Source organism: Numida meleagris, chromosome Z (assembly GCF_002078875.1).
Source record: "Numida meleagris isolate 19003 breed g44 Domestic line chromosome Z, NumMel1.0, whole genome shotgun sequence".
Lineage (NCBI taxonomy): Eukaryota > Metazoa > Chordata > Aves > Galliformes > Numididae > Numida > Numida meleagris.
Window position 1 is genome coordinate 23377397 of NC_034438.1, and position 18108 is coordinate 23395504.

Consider the following 18108-nt stretch of genomic DNA (forward strand, 5'->3'; position numbering starts at 1 on the left):
TTTCATTTTTGTTTGTCCAATATTACATATAAAATGGATAAAGTAGAAAACCACATTTCCTGGTGTTAAGAATTTTTACATTTGTCATTAGAGTACAGCATTGCAAGACCGTGGTGGGAATTTTGAGGACAATTCATCAGAGAAGGAAGAAAAATGTTAAGCTCTTACTTTGAAAATAATAAAAACACAACATTACGTATTCTCTGCCCTCAAAGATTCGTGCTATTGTAGCACGTATTTTTAGAAGCTTTCTTCACTTAAATCTCCTACAGATTGTATGTGGCTTTTTTTGTATGATTGATTTCAGTTTGAGGTTTTTGTATTTTTGTACCAAGAAAGGACACTGAAATAATTACAATTATTGTGAAGACAGCTAATTATTTCAAATGTTAGGAAGATACAACAGATGTAAGTTGCTTTTTCTTGATTGTAATTGGCCAACGTTTAACCAAAACTTGGATTGCACTTTAAAGCAGAACTTCAGAGCAGTATCTGAGGTTTCACCAGAAGATACTTCACTGATGTAGATCAAAGTTTCCCCTATAAGTTACTTGATATATCAAGTTCCAAATAAATACAAATATTCTGAGTGTCTGTAAACCTTGGAATTACTAACTATTAAAAATAGGTGACAGTAGGAGTAAATGATTCATAATTAACATATGTCTTAATTTCTGAAACTGTTAGTGATTGTTTTTTCAGCTTAGCATGGTTAAAAAAGTAAATAATCAAGTTTTGGTTAACACATGTAAAACGTTATTTTTACTTGAAGAGTCATCATCACATGGAATTAAAAGCCTAATAATCAAATTATGAGATCTTGTCCCCAAATTTTAAAAATAAATTAAAACCAAAGATTTTGACACAGAAAGGAAAAAATACACATGGGACTAACTCAACTTGTTTAGAGGTGTTAGTGCTGTTTGTATCATTTCTTCCATGTGTGGAAGAATTTCATTTCTCATTTCTACCAGTGTGCCACTTGCCATGTCACAAGAAACTTAGGCTAGCAGTAGGAAATAATTGAAAGGTGAGTCATTACAATTGTTGAAATATAGTACTGTGGCTCATAATATTTTAAATGATATCAATTCAAAGGTATTTTAACATACTCTGAAAGTTCTTCCTGACAAATGCAGGAAGGTGGGATACCCGTCATACCAACTGCCCCAGAAACATCATCAGGGTTGTTTCTTTGAAGTCTGGTAGGTGATGTGCTACAGATTTCTAACATCAGCATCATTTCGAAGTGTTTTCAGTCCCTTTATGCCAATATCTGGAGAATGCTGGAAGGACAGATGACTCTTTAAAAAGCTACTGAGTAATGCTGTGATTTAATACCGTAACATCAGAGATGTTACATCAGTGGTGAGGCACTTGGCACAGGCTGCCCAGACAAGCTGTGGGTCCCCCATCCCCGGAGGTGCTCAAGGCCAGATTGGATGGGGCCCTGGGCAGCCTGAACTGGTGGCTGGCAGCCCTGCTCATGGCTGGGAGTTGGAACTGAATCGTCTATAAGGTCCCTTCCAACCCAAACCATTCTGTGAGTCTATGATTATAACTGGATTATTCATGTGCTAAATTAAGCCCAGCATAAGAAAAAGGCAAAGGTGGCAAATGAAACAATGTGTTGGTTTCGTTTAATGCTTTAAATTGTATCATACGTGCAAAATTAAACCTATTTCACTGGCCCTCAGTTACACATAAATTGCAGTCTAAGTACAGTCTCAGTTTTAAAGGTGCTTGATGAATCTGGTATGGGATTAATGAGTTTTCTGCTGTTTGTGGTTAAGTCCTAATTCTAGTTCCTTAATATCACGAAGTAGTTCAGTAAAGTCTAAGAACAATACTTCTTCTTGATGTAGACTTACTGGAAATCTGTGTCTTTTTTATATTTTAAGGGAACCAGTGAAAAATCCAAGGGACATACATATTTTAATATTACAGAAGATTCACAGGTTGAAATTAACATTTTTTGAAAGAGTAGTTTTAGGCCTGGTTAAGACCACATAAATATTGCAGTAAAAAAAAATACAACAGAGGAAAGGATTAATTTTGGCAACCTTACAGAGGCAGACTATGAGATTTATGATAAAAACCCTCTTCTGTCTGAGACTGATCTCTGTCTGATTAGAATAAGGTTAGTGGGAGTTACTTAGACGTTTTTGAATTTTGATTTTCTTGGAAGTTTTTAGAGACAACAATATTATTCAAACGCTGGAATTCAGTAAGAACTTTTGGAACTCACTTTCTATTGTCTGAAATCGTATGCTAATACTGGTTAAAAATGTGACCATTAAGAGTTGGTGACGGTGCAAAAAGAAGGGGGGTTAGAATGTGTTAGAAATTGAAGGTCTTCATAGCAGACGTGGTTTTAGAATGTTTTTAGTGAATATACAGCAGCTGAGTGAGTCTTTGGGGGAAAGTTATTCTAAGTATTTACTTAGATATGATTTTATATGAATTTGATATGAAGTCCTCAAGTGCCTATTGCTCTAGATAAACTAACCCAAATGGAATCATAGTACCCTGTTACTTCTCTAGAATACAGAAAATATGAGCTTGCTTGATTACCTTTTTGTTTGTTCCACCCTCCTCCTTGCTTTATGAGGATGCTGCTTGGCAAGCCATATTAACAAGACTTAAGTATGCTTTGTTTTTGGATTTGCTACAGCCTCATGAAATAATGTAGAGCAGAGTGATGAAATTGTTTCTGTAATTTCTTGCTCTTTTTTTTCTTGCATCTTTTTTAAGAATTATTATTTTTGTAAGAGCTGTATAAGGCAGACATTGCCATGTGACCATGAGTAATACATAACTGGAAATGGAGCAAAAGATTGTAAATATGATGTCGTATACTGCCAGTAGTTGTCTTTCCTTTGTTTGCCTGGTTTTACATCTTTCTTCTTGTACTGTAAACCTATGGTTAAGTTGTTCCTCTGATTTGAAAGATCATGTAAATGTGGCTGGGCTGTGAGATAACTTGTCTTTCAGCTCTTTGGAAGTTACTGGAGCATGGCCCTTTAGTGTGTGTAGGAGAGGATACAGCTCTCACAGCTCAGCGGGTCATTCTCATATTATGTCATGGATATTGCCAATAGGAGAGCAGTAGAGGGGCTGCTTAGATTAAGTCATTCAGTCCACTGTCTTAACAGAATGCAATTTGGAGGAATATAACATAATTATTGTGATTTCTAGAAATACATGTTTTATCCAAACATAATGAATTTTGGAATCAGGATCAAAATTTAATCCGTGTTTGTTATTAAAGCATTATTCAAGTAAGAAACAAATGCATCATACAGGAAAGTCTGTCCAGCTCTATTTTCTGTAGTAGGTTTAATAAACCCTTTAGTACTTCTTACTTTAAATAATAACAATTTTTGTAATAACTTGAATTTAATTATTAAGGACTTACTGAGCTGGAAAAAAAAGCTTGTTCACGTGCAGAGGGTTTGCTGGCTTGTAACTGGAGGTGATCTTTGTGATCTTTATGGATTATTTTTGAGTATCTGCAGTTACTGTGGGGGGCAGTCTGGTTCATACCAGTAGTTTTACCATATGACATCACTGTGGAGTCCCTACAGCTGTATATTTAAAAAAAAAAAAAAGTTTTGCAAGTTTAATCTTAATAATCTTCACCCAAAAAAAACAGACACGCTATGTCATAAAATAACTATTAGTGACTAGTTTGTATCCTATAAATCTAACTTGAGTTGATAATATGGTCCATTACCAGCTAACTGCACAGAGTATTTTTCATTTTACACTCTTCAGTTACTTTTTAGTGAAGTGTTAAAAAATATGAAGCTTTTCTCCTCTCTAAAATTGCACACTGTCTGTCTGTTATTAGGGAGATAACAGCTCTTATAAATGTTTCAGTAAGCGTTAAGTAGACAGTTATGTGCACTCTCATTCCACGCTTATTTGCTTACTGTAATAAACTGATAAAATATGTGTGGTTTGTCTCTGTGTATCTGCAGGCATCATGAGTCACATAGATTTCCTTTAGAAATAACGTTGTGTCTGCAGAATTGATTAGTTATTTTCATAAACCATCCAAAGGTACACAAATGACTTCTATTATTTAAACATATGCTGTGAAAGATTTGTAGAGGATTATCTCATGGTTACTAGATGCTTCTTGTTTTATTAACTCTTTGGAGGGTTAGTTTAACCCCAGAATGATTGCGGGTATCTTACTGTGTAGGTTTCTATAAGTATTTCAATCATATGCATTAAAAAATTTAAAATAAAAGAAAAAGTCTATTTACCAGACTGATGCAACTGTTCAGTAAATTGCCATAGAGTAACATCAGCCTTTGTCAGCTTGCAATCATCAGTAGCAAGAAAATGTCTAAAGAATTGTAGTTTTCCAGAAATAAATTCCTTTGTTCAGGAGACATATTTTATTTATTTCTAGTACTGACATGTTAAATACAACTGGAAAATAATATCCTATGGGTTATTATTCTGGCTGTCTTTTGCATGTCTTCCAGTTTGTATGGTACGATACTGAAAATAAAAGTGAATTTCCTCGAATGAAATTATGAATGAAATACGAGAAGCAGTGCTGTAAGAGGCTGAGATTAAATTCTCTGACTAGAATCACAGGCAGCTTTTGAGAAAACTTGAGTCTGTGTCACAATTGAAATGTATTAAGGGAGTTTTACTCAATCTGTACGCCTCTGTATCTACATATTGGACTTCTGACTACTATCTTCTTATGCTTTCATTCCTATTAATAAATAATATTTCAAAAGCTATATGTTAGCACAGAGAAGTAGGACACTTCAAAATACTTCTTTTAACGTGAATAAAGGATATTTCTTAAGCTTGTTAATGAAAAATGGCTGAGCAGTTTTATGAAATAACTTCACAGTTATGTATGTCCAGCTCAAACTGAATTAAATGTTTAAAGCCAAAGGCTGAGCTTAACTTCAAATAAAATTTAAATTAATTGTTTTGAAACTTAAGTCTTATTAATTAATTTTCTTCTGCTGACAAAGGAAAACTAAAAAAGTTATCCTTGAGCACATCGTGTTATCTTTTATTTGAACTGAGGCAATTTACTTAAAATTTATGAATAACTTGTACAGAGTCAACACTGAGGTTGTGGAGTATCTTCAGCTTGATGGATTCTGAAACTGTCTTTTAGTCTTTACACAGGAGGTTACTGTTAGATCATTGATTGTATATAAGAAAACTCATACCCAAGGGTTTTTTTTGTAATAGAGAAAGAATCAGAAATTGGAAAGTTAAATCTGATGTGGATGTTTTTGTAGATGGTTTTTTCTCAGTCACATCACTAAGTGGTTTATGTTAATCACAGTCATGTAGTGGTTGGGCTTTGAGTGAATGGAAAGCCTTTTTGCCTTTTGCTTAATTAGTTATGTGTCATTCAGTGTAAGATATATAAATAATGCACCTTCGAAAGCCACTGCTGAATACACGATCAGTGTCTTCCTTGTGTGCTTTTCTTTAGCTTTCGTCATTGCAGTGACCACACTTCTAAACATTTAGTAGTTGATCTTTGCAGATACTGATCTAAGATGAAATGTATTTCTAGCCTTGCTTTCCAGTTTAGAAGTTGGTGCTCAGACATTAAAGTTAAGTTTGTTATGCGCTCACTAACTTCTAAAGGTTTTCAACAGAATTATCTAGAGATGTGTTTTTTGTCTCCCATTTCTCTGTCACCTTGTAGGTGTAAATCACAGCTCTCACCAACTTATAATATTACCGGAAGTGTTCAGTGAGTCTTCAGATCAGCACCTCAGTGTTAAATATGGCAGTCAGGAAAACGTAGCATGCTGTAAGAGTTTTGTAAGCAAGGCAAGATAAAAGCCAGTTTTCCTTGCTTAGCTGCTTTGAGTCTTGGAACATCTTTTTATTTGTACTTGTCTCTTTCACTTAGTTACACATTCAAGGCTATGAATGTTAGGGCAAAAGATGGACACTCATCATAGAAACTAAGACCTAAAATTCAGTAGCTTATAGCAAATTGCTTGGACAAACGAGGTTTTTGTGTTGACCATTTGGCCTTGTCAACCTCCATGTTCTGTATGTATAGCTTTACTTTCCATATGATTTCTTAACCAAAGGCAAGTAAGCTTGTTTGAAGAACATACGTTCACTTTACAGCTGTTTTCTGCATATTCCTTCCCTCTGCACTCTTGAACTCATGATTATGGATCTCCAGAGCAGCAGTATCTCTGGTGGTTTTCTTGTCCAGTAAATGTCTTTCACACTGCTACTTCAGGATAGAATGGACCCAAACATCCTTAAAATTTTTCTTATTGCTTGTGGCAGTAGGGTGATTTAAAAAGTGATATCATTTCTCTGCTCTGTACACCTGTAGATTTAGTATCTGACTGGTGTAGTTGTTAGACTAATATTTATGGCTTTATCAAGAGAAGAAGAAACTATAGTTTTGTGGCCCATGGTGGATTTGGGGCCAGTGTTGAGTTTTGATGCTTAGAATAGAGAAACTTTATTTTATCTGTAACTTAACAAAACACAACAGATTAAGAGATAATAGAGTTAAAATATTGAAAAGATATACAAAGGAAAATTAGGCGGGTACAACAAAATAAGAGCTGCTATTTCTCAGCACTATGAATGTTATTTTTAGACTATTTTAAAGATACTCAAATCCATTAAAATGCAATAATAGGTATATCCTTTCATGTGTCTGGTTTGCAAAAATTCTGATTAGAAAGAAAGCATTCTAGCTGTGTGAGAAGTGTAGCATTTAATTGTAATTTCATCTGTTCTTCTCTTAAAATGTACACCAACTGTTGTTTTGTACTTAACAGGTCACTACCCAAGTCTTTGTGCCAACAAAAATGCATGAAATGCTTCATCGGATGACTGGAAAAGGATTATCAGCTCATTATCAGTTCTCAAGACAGCCATGCATTTTTGGTGATCGTATGGTATCTGTGCAAGTGACATTAACAAATACAACTGATCAGAAGATAGATAATATTCATATAGGGGAGAAGAAGTTACCCCCAGGCATGAGGATGCATGAGTTTAATCCAATAGGTAATTGTATCCTGTCTTTTAAAATCTTATTATTTTGCCAAATTTCAAATATAGAAAGTGATGGTTTTGCATAGTCATACATATTCTCATATATATTTATGTATATACACATTCATTTAAGTATATACATACACATATGCACACATATGTACACATGCAACTATAATTTCTTAACTATTCTGATTTTAACTGAAGTTTAATTCAGTTTTTCCCTACTTATTTTTGACTTTGAAAACAACTGTGTAGATCAGAACTTCTGCGCCTGAAGGTTTAACTGCTTGTTCAAGTCATTCCAGTGATATAGTTTCTCTCTCACTGCAAACTTCAGTTCTCTTGCAGACTTTGTTCAGAATGGCTTTAACAGGTTACTAGTAAGTACCAGGTTTTGATTTAGATAGTTAGAATGATTTGTGTGCCAGGCTTAACAGAACATTTGTAGAGGTATTACTTAATTTGGTGGCTCAGAGCTTTCTCACTGTTTCGCTTGTGAGCTTTCAGCAGTGGAGTGCAACTGTGTGTTTTAATCTAGTGTGTACATACTATATTTTCACAATGCATGGCTTCTTAGATTAAGTACTATATGTAAATTCAGTAAAGCAATGCTGTAGATGGTGCAATCCTAAACTATTTAACTTTATACTTTCTGTTTTGGGGATGTTTAAGTAACAGTGAAAAAGCTATGCCAATTTATGCCCAGTAGCTACAAAAGCAGTTACGTTTCCATCTGACATAAAGCAAAGTCTTCTTTGAACTGTCCAGCAAGAAATGTAGATACCTCCCACACTGACAACAAGTGAGTTGTCAATTTTTTTCAGAGATAAAATTTTGAAGCCATTGTTTTTTTATAATAATGTTTTAATATATACTTATAAATCAAGACAGTTAATTTTAGGGAGGAAATTGATTTTGTGTTAAGAAAACTGTTTGGTGCTTATTCCTCCCATCCAAAGTTCTTATTTCAAGTTGTTTTCTTTCCATTAGATTAATTTTATAACCCATCCCTCCCCTTAAACATTCAAAGAAAGGAAGTCATAGCTTTAGGTTGAAAGATATCTTTAAGACCAACCCTCCTGCCATGGGCTAAGACACTTCCCTCTAGACCAGGTTTGCCCAAAGCCTGATCCAACCTCTCCTTGAACACTGGCCAGCCGCAGCTTCTTGGGGCAGCTGGTGCCAGCGCCTCACCATCCTTTGAGTATTTTTTCCTAATGTCTAACCTAACTGAACCCTCTCTTGTGTTTAAAACCATTATCCCTTTTCCTATCACTAGAGGCTCTCTAGGAATCTCTCTCCGTCTTTCTTAGAAGCCTCCTTTCAGTACAGAAGGCCACAATGAGGTCTCCCCAGATCCTTCTCTTCTCCAGGCTGAACAAGCCCAACATCTTCAACCTCCAGGCCTCTGATCATCTTTGTGGCCCTCCTCTGGACCCATTCCAACATCTCCACCTCTTTCTTGTGCTGAGGGCCCCTGACCTGGACTCAGTACTGTAAATGGGGCCTCACAGGAGCAGAGCATATGTGCACAATTACCTCCTCAACAGTGATGGCCTCTCCTCTTTTGACACAGCCCAGAACACAACTGGCTTTCAGAGCTGCAAGTGCATGCTTGTCAGCTCATGTCCAAGCTTTCATACTCCACAACCCACAAGTCTTTTTTCACTTCTCTCTCAATCCATTCATCCCCAAGTCTGCACTGATGTTTGTCACAGAAGATTTGAAAGTAGAAAATGGTAATGCTGTTAATCAGATCATACGCTCAAAATGTCACTGAACACTCAATAGAATTCACTTCTGTTATGGGGAAAGAACATGAAAAATTCAGGGATGAGCACACTATCCATTTCAGGTTTCTTGAGTTCCACAACACAGTCCTACTCTTTAAAGTAGTTGTTTCCCCAGTAATGACTTCATGGTGGTAGCTGTCCTGTGAAGCTGTTTCTTTGCAGAAATTAAGTTATGTATCATCAACAGATTCTTCCAAAATGTTGCTTTTCTCATTTAAACATAAATTTCCTGTATTCTTTGTCACTTTACCTATAGCTTAGTGTATATGCCCTGTTCTTATTATCTCATTTGTGTTTCCAGCATTTGCAAAATATTTTATTAATACAGGTTTTTTAATTATGTGAAATTGTGGCAGGTTGCATGTGCATTACAGTGTTCTTCTGCATGCTTACTTTAGCTGTTCAAAATGTTTCTATGTAGAATGCCTTGAGCCTGAGAGATCTGTGACTGTTTCAATGGGTATCGACTTCTGTGATTCTACTCAGACTGCCAGTTTCCAGTTATGGTGAGTTCTCATAGTGGGAAGTGGGAATGGAAATCTCCTATAAAAGCAATGGCATGTGGTGCTTATTTTTTTACCCTAAGTGTAACATAAAAGTTTATTTTGCAGTATCAGATGTACTGTTCATTAAATATTTAAATTATCGAACAATTAACAACATGCTGGATACCAAAAATGTTTTTAGAAAAAAAAAGATATAATTGCTGTTCTGTTTTATAAGGATTATGAGTTTTCTTTGGTCTTTCCTTGTTTTTTAGCACTTGCTTCTAAGCACACAGATTCAATCTCAAATCTAGGCTTGAAATTGTACGTATAAGTGCAAGAGCCCTTTGACAGGTTGTGTTTGAGAGGCACTTGTTCTCTTTTGGTATAAATAATGTCAGGCAGAAGCGTAAACTCATTTTCCAAGTTAGAATTACTTCTTTTCTCAAATTTTGTTTTTATTTCTTCCCCACTGTTTCTGGGATTCTTCTTAATAACACCACCTTGAAGGGAGCAGTCAGATCTGACTAATGTGCTGGACTGTTTTGTATATATTCTGAGAAATTGCTAATCAAAAAAGCACACAGTCTGAGCAATTTTGCTATCTTAAGTGCTTATTATGTCTGTTTGTGACTTCTGTAACATGACTGTGTGAAACTAGCCCGAAAATTTGCTGACTGGAGAGAATGAAAACAAGTAGCTGGTTGGCCAATTAAATTTTGTCTTATATACTTGATTGATGCTTATTATGCTCTTTATTGGCACACTCAGGATCCTTATTTTGAAGAGTTCCATTGCATTCTAGGCTAGCAGAGAATTTTTTCACCCAGTGAGAGCTCTGTTACAAAGCATCATTTGAAACCAGGGAAAAAAACTAGCAGTGTCCAAACATTAGGAATGTTGATGTGGGCCAGGCTCCTCCTTTTAAGAGCAATTCAGGCATGTACTAGCTTATGCTGTCTTTGAAACTAGACAAAGGCACTCTGTGAATCTCTGTGAATCTTTTTTTTTTTCCCCATATATTTGAAAATAATATTTTTTGACATACTGTTGCAAGAACTACTGCTTTCTATGTTCAGTATCAAAAGGGATATTGAATAGGCATTCATACTGCGGCATTCTAAATTAGGGATAACTCTCATTCTTTCAGAAATTTCTGGACCCCTTTCTTCATTATTATATTAATTTTAATGTGCTGCTATTAAGCACAGCTTGCACAGTTTATTAAAGATTATTAAAGGTAGGAGTAAAAGCTTTTTAATTGAATGTACGCAAGTGACTCCAAAATAAGTTAAATTTCCTGTTTTAGGGGAAGGGATGTTTTTCTGTTGAAAATGTATATTTTGCCTCCTTGAACTTTTTTCTGCACACGTATTCATTTTAACAGATAGTAGTATCTTTAGCAAGGCGTCTATAGCATGTAGTTTATGCACATCATGTTGTTACAGTTCGTGCTGTTTGCCAGAATTTGGGAACAGTTTTGGACGGTTGCCTGATGAAAGGCTTTTTTGTGAAGTTCCATTCTAGGCAATACAATTTCATTCTTGCTTCAAAATGAATAAATATATTCTGTTTTTATTTTAAATAAAATATGCTCAATGTATCAAGCAGGAAGTCTCTTTTTTAGAAAAGAACAGACATTTTTCTCTTAAATATATATTTTTAGTATACTAATGATTTGTTTTCAAAATTATACAATTTATTGCTAAGAATCTTAGAAATGAGGAGGATAAGCAATGTAGCATAAAACATTGATTTTATGCAGATCATCACCTTTATGTTTTGGGAGGTCTGCTGTATTAGTGATGTATAAAAACTGATTACTTTCTCCAACATTGCCTAGTAATTGTTTATTATTTTCCTATTAGACAAACAAGACCGATCAATAATCCTGAACACCAACCAGACTATGAGTAACATCACTGTAAATAGATTTGCCTCAGACCTCAGTGGTGTATTCATTTTAATGATTTGGACAATGTGAGTCCAATGACAAAGCTCAAGCTAAGTTTAAAATTAAATTAAGAATAGGAATTGCTTACTTTGTTCCTTTGCTAATTGATAGGGCCCTGTCTCTTTGAGACTAGTTCTCAGTAAATAGTGCAGAAATCGTTAAAATATTTGTTGAGTTAAATTTGTGGTTTTCTGTTAAAAACACAACATGTATTGTTCAAAATCCTACTGATGACAATTTTCTTTGGAGATATTGTGCATTCTGTTGTTTTGGGGGCTGTCTCAGAACTCAACTGTAGCCTTCTTAATCTTTTATACTACTTAGAAAGGTTATGTCTAAAAGGCAGAATAAGTTGCAAAAGTTTGTTAAAATGTAGTTAAAATATTGTGCATACACAGGTGTCAATATTCGTATATTTCCTGATAATGTATCTTTATGAAAACATTGTCGGTTACTTTGCATTTTTGTTAGTAGCGTATTCTGTAGTAAAGTTTACTTGATCATAATAATTTTCTTTACGTTGTTCTAAAAGGGAGCACTTTGTCTTGCATCAAATGTAATTGATCCTGAAGCAGTGTAATCACAATTACTCACTTTCTTAATTGGCCTGCCCAAAATCAGAAAATGGAAACCGATCGACAGTGTTTAAATCAATAGCTTTGTAGTAATGCTTGTGGGGGCAGGGAGATAGTGGTAATGGCTAGATCAATTGGTCTTAGATGCCAATCACGGACTGTGTGTTTTGCATAGCAAATGCTACCTTTCTGCTTGGGGATGTGCTGCTATAATAGTTGGTTCAATACGTACAAACTATATGAAGAAAAATAACATGTGTAATAAAATATTTAGATCTCTTTCTGAATTTGTTGTACAAGTAAAGGACAATGAAGGTGAAATTGTATTTACAGAGAGACTAAAAGGGCTGAGCTTAGAAAGACTTCCCCAATAAATTATATATATTTATGAACTAAAGCTTATCAAGATCATACATCTAATTAAAAAAGGTGAAATGCCATGACTTGAAAACTGTTCCTAATCCATTTATTTAGAATATGTATTAGGATGCTCATCTTATGTACTCATAAGGCAAAAATCTCTTTATTGCCATTTTTTATGTGCCTTCTCCTTGCAGAGGCACAATGTTTCAGTTACAGTGGTTTTCTGCACAGTAATGTTTCTCCTTAGTGGAAAGTTAAATAAGTAGAGGTATTTGATCTTAAAAGTTTTTTTTTTTTTAATTGTTAACTGTTCCTTCTTGGATCCTACAGATCCAAAAGCAGTTCCTTTTGGATCTTCCTACAGATTCTTTAGGCAGAATAGACACAACTTTAAAGAATAAAACAATTTGTTCTTGGCTAAAACAATGTAGTCAGATAGCTTGTCAATTGTAGTTACCCTTGGAAAGCGTTAGCCTACCCACCACCCCAGTAAGAGACCTCAGTCTTTGCAAGGTAGGTGAGCATCAGTGAACAGAGAAGAGATTGGAATCCTCAGCTCCCTGGAATGGGTCCTTCGTGTTGCAGACTAACTGCAGTATAATCCACTGACTGTAGATTTTTTTCCATTATCCATATTTCTACCTTAGTGTGCTGTCTCCTGAATCGTTGAGCTACTGGTAATCATCGTCTTAAAAAATCTTATCACTCTCTCTTATTTTATTTTTATTATCTGGTATGTCATAAAGGTTTAGGAGCTTAGCCATGTCAGAATTTGGCTTTGGATCCTTGGAATAAAGATATTTAAATCCCTAGAGAAGGAAGGCAAAGAAGGTTACAGAGGCAGGAAGTTACAGCACATACATGCCCTTATGCTGTTTTGTGTGCACGTATTTAGAATTTCAGATTCCTGGCTTGTAAAAGCCAGTAGGCAAATCTCTGACATGTTTTAGGTGTTCAGTGAGTGACTCAGTGTGAAAAGGAGGTGTCCTATTTACAGCTTTGAGAGCTGGAAAAAGGTCAGGGAGCTTGTCCTTACCTTCTCTTCCCTTTGTCTTTCATCTCCTCTTCTTGCTCTCTTAGCATTTCCTGGAGGTATGAAAGAACCACAGCTTTGGCTATAAAATTAATTTAGAGAGTTTTTTTCTCCCCTGATATTTTGAAAAGTAGGAAGGATGTTATTCTGTACTCTTTGAAACAATACAATGTAGTGAAAATGCCCGTGCTCTGCATCTCTTCATCTAAACCTACTTTTCTCAAGGCTTAAGTGTAAAGAATACAATCAGAGCTCCCAGGAAGAAGAAGAAGTGGCACAAAAGCAGCAACTTTGTGCCTTTCATTCTTACTCTGAATAATGAGATCATGGGAAAACAGCGTGTTCTGTGGCAGAGATTTTTATAGGTATGGACTGGTCACCTAATGCACCAAATATTACTAGATGAGCTAGGGCCCTGTACATACTCTTCTCCTATTGCTATGCTGTTAGGAGAGAAAGAAACTCTCTGTTCACCTTATCTACTCTGGACTGTATGAAGAGTATTTTGCAGGTTATTGTAGAAGAGGTTGGTGTAGCAGGGATAATCTAGCAACATCCTAAATGAAGTGACATCCATGAATGAAATTTGGAAGCCTTATTAATCTGCTTTCTGCGAGTTTAACCTTATTGTACACACTTTTGGTTTTCACTTTGTTTTCCAAGGCAGAGGGAGGTTTTTTGCAGTATGAGATTCTCTTATCTTACTCTAGGTTGATGTGGGAATCTTCCCAAGAAGAATTTCTACCTGCAAAACAGAAGAAATGAGGAGGATCAGTTGGGTAGCAGTCAGTATTTCATTTGAGTGTAAAAATGCATTCAAATGTACATGCCTACATAGAATCATCTGATTAAAATTATGCAGTGGAATATGTTATGGAATATATTAAAAGTTAAGGTTAGAGAAGCAGGACTGATTTCACATCAGTCAGTTGCATTTTTACTTGCTTCTTGCAGTTTCCTTCCTTAATGCTTTGTCAGCAGATCACTAAGTTGTTTACAGATGTTGGATATTAAGACAAGCAATCCTGTACTCTTCTCTTTACTTCATTACTCTAAAGTAGTCAGTTGGCCCAGTTCCAGAAAGCACATATATCTAGATAGATAACTGACCTAGAGAAAACAAGGCTGGACATGAACATGTACTCTGATTTTTTCTATTTCTCAAGGTTTTTTTTTCATGTAAAAGCAGAGTGTCATTTATTCCTTCAGCAAGAGTGTATGAGCAAAGTCTCCCGTACATTTTTTTTTTTTGCAGGAATTTAGCATAGTGTTCTTCCTCTTCTATTCTTTTTTTAAATCATTTGTGAATATCTTTTGAGTATAAGACAAAAATAGTGAACTGTTTTTCAATGAATGTATTCTGAGTCGAGCATATACCATTCTGCTCCGCTGCGAGTAAAAAGAAAAAGAACTGTGTAAATAGCAAGAAGACTGTTGCCCAGCCTCTTGCTAAAATAATAAGCTTTAAAAATTAAGTCTGCCATCTGAAGAATGCTCAGCTGTATTAGTTTTAAAGATTTTAGATTTTTTTAAAGAGGATATTTTTAAAGAGGACTTTTTCTCACAAGTCTTTTGTTATGGTAGAGAACTTATCCCTGTTTACCTTTTGAAGCCAATCTTTTTGAAAAAATAGGAAGAGATGAGGAATAAGGAAAATGGATATTGGTTTCAAATGACAGGGGCTAGCTACTCCCAGTGCAGCCATATGAAGGAGAGTTAAAACTGTACATCGTCTATGGGATTTAATGTTTGTTTTGCAGTGTCATCTGTCATGGAGATGGTAGATCTCCTGTGTTCCTGTGGGAGCATTATCATCTTTCATTTGTTCATCTTCACTGGGTACATCAGAACATAAATCCATGTGATCCTTTGAATTATATCATGAAAGTTGTGTCTTACAGAAGTCTTTTAAAAATATACGTACAGTTTATCAGTTATTAAAGCAACAATAAGCATAATGATGTCTGACTATTTGTGCCTAAATTCACAACTCAGAACAAAAAGGATGTTGCTATGTAGTGGTGAGGTATTCTTCTCAAACATTCCTGTTTCATTCTTTTTTTACCTTTCTTCTGCAGACTTCTCCTAAAGAACAAACTTTCCACTAAGGATGTATTGTATCAATTTTACTAGCTAATATCAAAAAATGCAATCTTAAATTTTTGAAATTTAGAAACTTTAATGTTTTTGGTGGCTTGAGAAACTATTTTCTAATAAGCTTCTTCAGCTTGATTTCTCTGGAAAATTAGAGAATCACCACCTGAGAGATGTTTCAGTGCAGCTTTAACCAATTTTATCCAGTTCTATGCCAGACTTTTTAAACATTAACATGCTCAATCTTTGAGCCATTTCTTCAGGTTTTTATTTAAACATTATTTATACTAATTAATATCCAAAGTACGAATAAATAAGTTAAATATGCTGGAATTTTGTTAACTAGATATTTGGGGATATTGCTCATTGTTGTACTGCATGACTGAAGTTTATTATTAAACATAGCCATTAGATATCTAATGAAATAAAAATCAATCTTTGGAAATACTCAGAGCTCAAATGGACAAGGCCCTGAGCAATGTGAACTAAGGTGGCCCTGCACTGAGCTGGAGGTAGAACCAGATGATTTCAAGAGGCTTCACCGAACCTGAATTGTAGAACTATGAAATTACTTTTGTTAAATGAGATACGACTGCATCTCTAATATAAAGATCTAATAAAAGAGATGCAGATCAATAAATAAAATCTGTATATTTAGTTTGTAACGTGTGTGATAGAGACTAATGAAAGGCTGAAAAGTAAATTTACTGTATTTACTGTAAAGTATTCTGAAATCAAAGTAATGCAAAGTAAACCAGATGTTGGCTAAAGTGACATTAAAAACAAAGTGTTTTTAAAGAATAGCCAGCAATCAGTAGTTTCTGCTCGCAGACTATGAATAGTTCGTGGTTTATCAACTAATATTATTAACTAGTAATCAGTAGGGGAAAGGAAATGGCTTGCTTTTTAGCAGCAGAGATAGTGAGTGGACCATTTAAAACCTAAGCAGTGCTCATGCATTCCCTCTTAGTGTGAAAAGATTGTTACAAGCATTTCAGAGCAATCTAATCATAGAAGTTACAATTCAAGTTTACTTACAGATGGCATATCCAGACAATATAGGGCACAAATCATTGTTATACAAAATTGTTATCTTGTTTTATCTCTGACTTATTTAACACACGTATTGCTTAACTATGAGATACAGTACTGGCTGGAGAAATGAACAATACTAATTGAAGTATCATTTAAAAGCTTTAGTACTATAGTAAGCAATATAGGTATATATAAACAGTAAAAAATTATGGGGTAGTTGATTAAAGAACCTTCCTTCAGCTTTTCAGCCACTGGAATTCTTGATCAGTTTTCAAAAAAATAAAATTCAAAAAACTACTTTTTTATTTCACAATTCACTCAATCCCACCAGCAAATCGACCTATCCCTGATCTTTTAGTGTGTTAATGACTTAAGAGATGGATGGTATTTAAGAAATACTGGGGGAAAAATGTGAGAACTTCTTAACAAAGCAAATTTTTAAAGGACCATTTAATAAGTGATTCTTTGTAAAAGGAATAATACCTCAATTTCAAGGGATTGTTTGACTGTATGCTTACTGGATAATAATTATCAATCAGCAAAATGCTGAATTTTATTTGAAAAGCCCATAATGAGATTGCATGTATAAGCATAATTATAACCCATCAGAAGATAGAAAATGATTGTGTTAATACCAATGCATTTGCTTGTGCATTTCAGTGACTGTGGTAACTATTAAAGTTTTAGTAATTTAGTAATAGACCATTAAATGTTTCCCAGGTTTCAAGTGGCTTATCTTGCATCTTTAGGAGGATGAAGAGACACGTGTTTTTCTGTATTAATCATCTAGTGCTGTTCATTCCATCAGTCAATTCTATTTCAAAATTTCAAAGTTGCAAAGTTATTTTAAAAAGAAAAAAAAAGCAGTAATATGTTTGAACTTTTTAAATACTGTTGATCAAACATATTTTCCATTCTAATGATTGTATCATTATAGCTAAGTAGGATATCTGAGGCATATCAGCAATCAATATATATTGACCATTTAGTACAACAGCAAAATAAAAGGTGTTCTTTTGCAAAAATTTCTCATGCTTCTAAGCTGTAATAAAGATTCTGACTGAATTTGCTGACCCTGAATTGCTTGCTGAATTCTGTAAGCTATAGTTAGCCAGTCAAACATAGCAAAGTTTTTCTGGACTTGGTGAAGTCCAGTACAGAATAGTTGGAAACTTACAGAATTGCATGGATGTGGAGAGCAATTTCGCAACAGATAGCAGACCTCTGGGTCCATCTGCTCCAGCCTCTGCTAAAGCAGGGACATCCACAGCAGATTGCCCAGGACCATATCTGGGTAGCTTTTGAAGATCTCCAGTGATCTCTAGTGAGGGTCCAGATCATTAATGAAGATATTAAACAGGACTGGTCCCGATATTGACCCCTAGGGTAGTCTGCTCGTTACTGGCCTCCAACTAGACTTTGTACCACTGATCTCTACTCTCTGGGTCCTGATGTTCAGCCAGTTTTTGATCCACTTCACTGGACTGCTTATCCAGCCCACACTTAACAGCTTCTCTATGAGGATCTTACAGGGAGCGGCATCAAAGGCCTTAAAGAAGCCCAGGAAGGCAATATGCGCTGTTCCCTCCTCATCCATCAGGCTCATCTCGTTGGTCAAGCATGACTTCCCTTGCTGAGTCCATACTGACTGTTCCTCATGATCTTCTTCTTCTTCATGTGCCTGGAAATAGTTTCCAGAATGAGCTGCTCCATGACCTTCCCAGGGATTGAGGTGAAG

General features: G+C 35.2%; 1 protein-coding gene across 8 annotated transcripts in view; it reads left to right on the top strand.

The window, feature by feature from the left end:
* The window catches only part of AP3B1 (adaptor related protein complex 3 beta 1 subunit), a 177311-nt gene that overhangs the window by 140696 nt on the left and 18507 nt on the right, over positions 1 to 18108 (top strand). For all 8 annotated transcript variants that reach the window (XM_021379413.1, XM_021379412.1, XM_021379410.1 and 5 more), the window contains 2 exons: positions 6816 to 7047; positions 9253 to 9337. In XM_021379413.1, the coding sequence (XP_021235088.1) occupies positions 6816 to 7047; positions 9253 to 9337 (317 nt within the window). The remainder of the gene's footprint in view (positions 1 to 6815; positions 7048 to 9252; positions 9338 to 18108) is intronic.